This window comes from Oryza glaberrima, chromosome 2 (assembly GCF_000147395.1).
Source record: "Oryza glaberrima chromosome 2, OglaRS2, whole genome shotgun sequence".
Taxonomy (NCBI): Eukaryota; Viridiplantae; Streptophyta; class Magnoliopsida; order Poales; family Poaceae; genus Oryza; species Oryza glaberrima.
The window spans coordinates 2,306,263-2,314,491 of record NC_068327.1 but is presented as its reverse complement, the minus strand read 5'-3'; the positions used below and the strand labels follow the sequence as shown (position 1 = coordinate 2,314,491).

The 8,229-nt window shown below is 43.7% G+C and overlaps 1 protein-coding gene and 1 long non-coding RNA gene across 2 annotated transcripts; one reads left to right on the top strand and one right to left on the bottom strand.

Annotated features, from left to right (window-relative positions):
• Window positions 1–637: 637 nt before the first annotated feature.
• LOC127764633 (uncharacterized) lies at window positions 638–3,895 on the top strand. Its single transcript, XR_008015926.1, has 3 exons — window positions 638–1,524; window positions 2,113–2,283; window positions 3,484–3,895. It is a non-coding gene; the product is annotated as an uncharacterized LOC127764633 (long non-coding RNA).
• Window positions 3,896–6,049: 2,154 nt separating this feature from the next.
• LOC127761884 (uncharacterized) lies at window positions 6,050–7,513 on the bottom strand. The gene has a single exon (XM_052286220.1). It carries the CDS (start codon window positions 7,377–7,379, stop codon window positions 6,318–6,320), a length of 1,062 nt encoding a protein of 353 aa, XP_052142180.1. The 5' UTR covers window positions 7,380–7,513; the 3' UTR covers window positions 6,050–6,317.
• Window positions 7,514–8,229: the final 716 nt, after the last annotated feature.

The window sequence follows — 8,229 nt, the reverse complement described above, 5'->3', positions numbered from 1 at the left end:
TACTAATACTAAGTGATGAATATGTCTTTATAAGCGTGTACCTCATGGTAGACGAACGCACTGTCTTTAATATGGTGCTTCTCCTGGTATGTGTTCGATATAGACGTCCATGTGGCTTCTTGAGGTGCTTTATAAGGAGGAAGGTGACCAGTGAGGAGCAGAAGTTGCTGAATATTTCCAGGCGATGCATGTATTGAAAAAATAGCACATGTAAAACTTTCAGGTGATATTTGTATCTGTATGTGGTATAAAAAATTAGATACTGTGAGCTATTGTTTGTGTTTTGAAATGTTTCACTCAGAGTGATGAAAATATTGCAGAACTCCATTCATGGCCAACTTTGGAAAGTTATTGACAGTATAATAACATTCATGAGAACAATACAAATCTCTCTATCGTTATTTTATTCGTGATCTTAAATATTACCTTTTGGTTTTTACATTATCAATTATAACCGTTGCGTTAGCACGGGTATATTACTTGTATAAAAAGGAGTTCACCCTCTAGCAATTCTACATGCCAAATCTATATACTAATATAAAAAGAAAAAGTTCACCTCTAGTAATCCTACACGCCAAATCATCAGGTTAAATCCCTACTGTCCATTCGCACCTCAGGTGTAGTCCGTACCATCCACCCATCTCCGACGACGATTTCACCCTCTCCACGCGCGGTCTCTGCGCAAAGAATACGCCTCATCACCCTCTTAACACGCAACTCGCTCCTCCTCCTCACTCCTCGCGTCGTCGTCCCATTCCGTCGCCGCCGCCGCCGCCGCCGTGCACTCCACCGCCTCCGCCGCGCACTGAACCGAGGCGAGGTCTTCCCCAACCACCGCCAGAGCCGTGGTCTTCCCCATCTGCCGCGACTGGCCGCAGCAGGAGCCGACGTCGTCCCCATCCGCCGCCGCCGCCGCCGCAATCCACCGCTACCCTCGAGGTCGTCGCTTTCTTTCACCGCCACGCACTGAACCGGAGGCGAGGTCTTCCCCAGACCCCCACGGAGCCGAGGTATTCCCCATCCGCCGCCGCCGCCGTGCACTCCACCGCAATTTCTCCGCCCATCCGCTGCTCCATCGCGATTTCTCCGCCGCTGCAACCTCTGCCCCGCCGATCGCACCCCATCGCGTCGCCGGTTTCTCGCGCCTGTTGCCGAGTCCAAGTTGATCCGATTGGTTCCTCCGTCGAGGTCGCCCCTGCCAGAGAGGCCAAGCCGATCCAGCATCTGCTCCACCTACTGGCCCCTCCCCGTTCTCTGCTCCTGACACCGTCGGACATCAACCACAGGCCACCAGCAACTGCACCTCCACCCTGTTGCTCGCATGATTGTGATGACACATAATCTCGATCTGCAACTCACTGTCTCCATTTTCTCAAGCCGGAACATTGGGGATATTATGGCAGGAGCAGCGTGGAGTCAAAGCCCTACTCCGTAGAGGGCTCGAGGCTGCGCGGATCGCTTCCTCTCTTTGAACACAGCTGGGGTGTGCGACATGGCTATGGTGGAGGATCTGCCCCCACCCAGGTGAACCCTCACTTTAGACTGTAGATTGCAACAGCTATATGTAAATTACAATAACGATTTCTCTATTAATGAACCTGCAGTTTAATCTGAAAATTTAGGCAAAATGTAACCGTGGCAGTCCTTTGTTTTCTTTCTCAAACACACCATTCCAGTCTTTTGGAATGACCCTTAGGGCCTGTTTGGCACAGCTCCAGCTCCAGCTCCACCCCTCCTGGAGCTGGAGCTCAGCCAAACAGTTTCAGCTCCACCAAAACTGGGAGTGGAGCTGGGTGGAGCTCTCTCACAAAATGAACTAGAGTTGTGGAGCGTTGTTTAGGAAGCTCCACAACTCCACTCCAGACCTAACTCCTGAAGCTAAATTTAGGAGTTGGAGCTGTATCAAACAGGCCCTAAAGCTGACCAATCACTTGTGAAGGAATCCTCTACTTTGCAGAAGCAAAAGCGTTACTTGGCATATATACTTTGCAGAAGCAGAAACACAACTTGGCGGTGGCTGGTTTATTTAGCAATCTCTACTTGGCTTTGATGGCCAGTGTGGTAATTAATTTCAGAAATCTCCGATTCTTGTTGACAAAATTTCTTTTGCAGGTTGAACATGGTGATTTCAGACATTTATCAATGATGGATTATCTGCTTGCCTATTCTTTCTGTTACATCAGTTGTGGGATGTTTTTCTGTTAAATTAATCTAGGTTGCTCTCTTGATCTGGTCTAGACAGATCCTAAGCAAAGGTTGCAATAAGGAAAACAAAAGGAAAAGGTGAGAGAGGGGCTTAGTATACCTGTTGACTGTAGCTGTGTCAATTTTAGTTCAAATGTTTATTGGTTTTGTCATGTATACTGCACTGTGGTTCATGAAGAACAAGAAGAATTTGTATTTGGTCTACTTAATTGATCTAAATTATGTAGAACTTCATGATTTCCTTCAGTGCAAAATATTTATTAAAAACTGCCAAATCTAGTTTTTTTTTCTTTTTTTTGTATCCCTATAAAGAACTGCTAGAACCTTTTTTACCACGTGCAAAATAACATTTGCAATTTTTTTAACAAAGAAGCAGTCTTACATCATGTGTGAGGCCAGGTATCAACATTTTCTTCAGTGCAACAGTCTTTTCTATTCTAATCTGCTACTAGAAGATCATGTGCCTCACATTTTACAGGATCATTGATGATATGAATGCTTAAGGATGCTATTTTGAATTGTTGGTTTTCTCAGCAAACAAAAGTTTCCATGCTTTTATCTGATTTATTTTTATTACCTCACACTTAGGATATATAGCACATTGCATTATGTTATCTGATTTGGACATTCTTGAACTGTAGCCCTTTAAAATTAACACTTATATTTTAGTTAAAGAATCAAGTTTTATGACTTGGTTTAAGTTATACATATCTTTCTTCAAAGTTTAAAAATAAAAATTGTAAAATCGTATATGCCTGCCACCTTATCTTGCATAAGTTGAGGCTGTTTACCGTCCTTAGGAAAAAATTGTCCTTCAGGTATTGGAAGTATAACATTTGTATTTGATTTTACAATGAGGGCATGAAACTCGCTTTCTGCTGGACTCAAACTGAACCATTTTGGTTGATACCCTAACATTTTGCTCTACCATATAACTTATTTCACTATTGCAACTTTATTTAGACTGAAAGAAATTTCTGGAGTTTGGTGCATAGCTGCCTGAAGCCTGAAGGCTTACAATTTGTTTAGTTGTGCTTACTATTTGAATTTATTATGTTCAAAGTAGTTTCAAAATACTAATGATTCTTAGTTATTTTTTGGGAAAAATCGGTTATGCTCATTCAAGAATGTATGTCTAACAACACATGTGATACTCTTTTCCAAAAATTATACAAATACTTATTCAGTTTGAGAGTATTTCAATGTTCCTGGTTTAGTTTTCAGTTTTTTCTCCAAGTAGTGATATTCTTTGGTTAATTTTGTTTTTTTTTAATGCAGCTCAAAATATCCATGTCAACTTGAAGATATTGTGGATTGCAGATTGTGAGGGTTACATTTGAAGTTATTGTGGATGACACGAATCAATTGTGTAGATACTTGTGTTATTTTCTCTTACTTAGTGGAGTTCTCTTGAATGCACCTGAAGACAACTCTTTTGCTTTGAGCCTTTCAAGTGTTTGTTAAGTTGTGGAAAATTGTATCCATTTTGTAATGTTGGCTACTTTGCACCTCCACAACAAGTGTCCAAGAGGAGGTAACCAAAATAGGCTAGATCATTTTAGAACATATTGTTCTTAAACTTGTGTATTTGTATGTTTCATGCGACATTTATTGGGGAAAACACAATAAACTTTCAGGGTATTCACATGTTTCTTGCTATTTACCATATATGGAAAACGTGCAAAGTGCACGATTACTAGTTTTGGAAAGTGTAAGACTGCAGCAGAATGTGATGTAAGAAGACTTTGGTAGTGCATCACCAAAAAACAACAGCTACTGCAACTAACCCTTTCGTTTTGGCTACCCTGGAAGTAAACAGGATAGGTTTCACCAGAGTAATTTGGGTATCAGGTGCAAGGCAGGACAACAAACTGCTAATCTTCCATGAATGTATGCATTTGAACTAAAACAATGTCTGATGGTTCACTGATGTAGGACTGCAACTTAAACAAAGCAGAACAGTCTGCACCTGTGGCGAAAAGAAGACCAAAGATCGTTCCATCAAATGCAGCATAACTGAATAAACCTTTGCTCCCCTCATTCTGACAGTGAGGTGAGCACTGGCAACTGAAAATAAAGCATCTGAGCAGACCAAAACAGATACTAATGTACTAGTATTCATAACAGTAGTGATCAGGCGGCATATGTCTGCACATTCCATGATCTGGTATACTATTAAGCTTGGCAGTGAATGCATATACATGGCATTTTCACCTCCATATTCACAAAGATAGTGACTAGCAGGCTGAAAAATGGACACTGGCTAATTCACTTAATCAGTTGCTGTAACAGATGCAGCTTATACTTCACATAATCATTTCCCACCATAGTAACCACTTATTTAACTGTTACTAGAACAACGCCACTAATATGAGAATACACAAGGACAAGAAGACCCTTCTAGTGTCTGTTGTTTTACAGAAACAGGAATTCGTTGACAAAATTAGAAATAACAATGTTTAAGTAGTTCAGTTATTAGATACATGACAAGTTATCAACTTCCAATGATATGAAAGGAGGTGTGCTGCTAGCATCAACTACGATCACTTGGGTATCTTTGTATTAAGACTTAAGAGAAATAGCGGATGATAACCATCACTTGTCCCAACCATTTTCCAGCATAGTAACTACAGATTTAACTGTTAGTGAAATGATGCCCACTAATACGATACTAATATACAAGGACAAGAAGACCATTCTAGTGTTTGTTATTTGACAGAATCAGAAATGTGTAGATAAAGTTTGAGTAGTTCAGTTGTCAGATACAAGAAAAGTTATCAACTTCAAATGATATGAAGGGGGGTGTACTACCTGCTTGCATCAACTACTATTGCATTCTGCAGTGAGACCTACCAAACCTATGTAAACCAACCACCAATCAGGAACCAGGAACATCAGATTAAATAAAGACTTTATGGTCGAAAAGAAGCACCGTGCAATGACTAGCATGATCAAGACATCACACTATTGGAACTTTATAAATGACAATCTTCATCTATGTAGATGTAGATATTTTTTTGTGCTATGCCTTAGATACAATAGTTTCAGTTACACAGTGATGTCTGTATCCCAGTCTGGCATCATAAAAATCCACTTGTAAAAGTACATATATGTAGTCACAATACCATTGCTGACACGGATAAGATGAAAGATGAACTGAGGCGTCAAATTAATATGCACAATTATTATAAAAGTGCAGCATTATTCCTGACAATGTTGTGTTACTTGAAAGCCAACAGACTCAGGCAGAAGGTGAAGGAATCATTATAGACTCACAGGAGACTATATCAGGCAATACTGTTCAGAAACTTGGATTGAACGTTGATATAACTGGGACAGTATGCAGGGGCACTGATCGAAGGCATGTAATATACTCAATTACTCATTGAAAAATATTAAAGTAGGATGAAGTAGGATGTGCAGTTAAACCTGCAAGTTGCAATGAAGCTGAAGAATCCCCACCTTCAAAGAGTTTGTTATTAAAATCCATTGTGTTTGCCAAACTTATCTAGTATGACCTTTCTTGCAGTTAAAACACATGGACCAAAGAAAAGATAACTGGATCAAGGATTTGAGCCAGAGAAATTTATAGACATTCTTGAAGTTAATCGCATGGAAAATGGTGACTAAATGTTTTTGGACTGGTATAATCAACAGAGAGCACAGAAGGATTTGTTAAGACTATATATTTTCATTTTAATTCACTCTTATATTTTGTTAAGAGTATATGTTTGTTAACAGTTAAAAATTGCATACTTTTACATGCAGCAATATGGGTTTTTCACAAAAATTGCACATTTACCCAATGATGATTGAAGAAATAAGTTTTTCACATTGCCTGAGATGATCCAATGCTATATGCGCTTATGCAGCGTGATAAAAGAATCAAAATCATAGAGATACTAAAATCGCATCCTTCAAATCATGCATGTCAATTACAGAGCTTTGCAGAAACAGCAGGAATAACAAAATCAAGATTTACTAAAACACTACTCCCTCCATCCTAAAATACAGCAGGATTAACCAAATTAAGATTTATTAAAAGACTAATCCCTCCGTCCCAAAATATAATAGACGGAGGGAGTAACTAATAAGCAGGAGTACTCTACTAGTTAGAGTACATAAGTGGGGATGTAGTGTTCACCAAAGCTATAACGGCACGACCTGTGCTTGATGATGTGAAGCTTGTCGCCGTTGCAGCGCACCACCTCCACACCGGTGAGCATGGTGAAAAACCTTCTATCCCTGTCAAAGTCGCACCAAGATTCGCTGCAGGTCTCGCGGCGCGCGACCATGAACAGCTTAGCGATGCACAATTTGCCGTCGCCGAGGTGCACGACGTATGAGGCGTATGGCGTCTCTAGCACTGCAAAGCCCTTGCACCCGCGGTGCGCCACCACTGGCTGCTGCTGGACGGTGGAGGACAGGTCCCAGGCACCAAAGACGTCATCGTTGGCGGCGGAGAGACCGAACCAGAGGCCGTGCTCGGGGACGTACTCGGCGCGGCCGCAGAAGGGCAGCGCCCAGTCGCCAGCTTTGCTCCACGCGGTGTTGGCCGTGTCGAAGGAGTAGGTGCCATAGCTCTGGGTGGAGACCAAGATGTGGGCGTCGCCGACCACCGCGTACCCACGGATCTCTCCGCTGCTGCCTCTGTAGCCGGCGGCGTGCACGCACGGAGGCGGCGGCAGGGGCCGCCAGTAGCACTCGTCCTCCAGCCTGCCCCGATCACGGTGGATGAGCGCCTCGAAAGAATGCCCCGACCGTCGACCCTCGCGGTCGTCACCCTCGTCAGGCCAAGGTCTCATGCCCATGAGGTAGAGGTCGTCGCGGATGGCGAGCGCCTGGGTGTAGAATTTGGGCGCGAGCATGGAGGGCAAGACGCGGACGGAGTGCTCGGCGGGGTCGTAGAGGACGGCGCGGCGGCTGGAGTGGTCGACGCCGACGATCTTGTCGTCGCTCCTGCGCATGAACTCCGTCGAGCCGCGGAAGGTCATCTCCGTCGGAGGCAGGGGGAGGTCCTCCACCACCGTCGCCGCCGACGACGACTGGGCCACGGGCAGCGCGTCCTTGGGGAAGAAGAGATGTGATGGGTTGATGCGGCGTAGCCTGTAGGGTTGAGGGCCGTAGCCAGCTTTGTCGAAGATGTCGACCATGTAGAGGAAGCGACGGATCATCGTCGTCCCAATTTGCTAATGCGGCGGCGGCGGCGGCGGGGGAAGCAAAAGACCGGCGATGGGATCTCAATCTGCGGTGCGGACGGGTGGCTGCCTAGGTTTTTGAGGGCATGATTTGTGGACTGCGGTGGCCATTGGGCTGTATGGCCAAGTCTACTATTCATCTCTTTACTTTACGAGTATAAATACAACCCTAATCCCAAATACAAGGCTGTAAAGTATAAAAAACTGTGCAATTTAGGTCCTATGGTAGCATAGAGCCCAATTTTCTCTTACGTGCCAGATGTTTGGAGAAAACGCCAAGGTAATTATTAGCTATATATGAGAAATACTTCATTTACAATTTTGAGCAGACAAATATAAATTCGATAAGCTAAGCTGTTCAAGGTCGCGCGCCAGGAGCAGGGTTTACAAAACCGCGCGGTTACTACACGGTTACCACGCGCGGTAACCTTTTTTGTTTTTAAAACCACGGTAAATCTCGCGGTTACCGCGATAACCGCCTTACCGCGGGGGTGCCGAAACCTCGCCAAAAACGATAAGGGGAACCTGGCCAGGAGACCTGCATCGAATCTTGCTGTAACTTTGACAGGGATAGAAGGTTTTTCACCATTCTCGCCGGTGTGGAGGTGATGCGCAGCAACAGCGACAAACTTCACACCATCAAGCAAGTCGTGCCATCATAGCTTTGGTGATACTCGAGCAAGTCTAATAGTACCGGGGATGGTTTTCCATGAGAACATAATACTCCCTCCGTCCCATAATATAGGATGACTATACGGCTCGGGTGGCCAATCGATTTGGAGAAAAATCGAGCGCTGATGTCAGCATGACGTCAGCGTCCGATTTA

Excerpts from the sequence above, each read along its gene's own strand:
- LOC127761884 (XM_052286220.1), bottom strand. The coding sequence starts at position 7,379 with ATGATCCGTCGCTTCCTCTACATGGTCGACATCTTCGACAAAGCTGGC.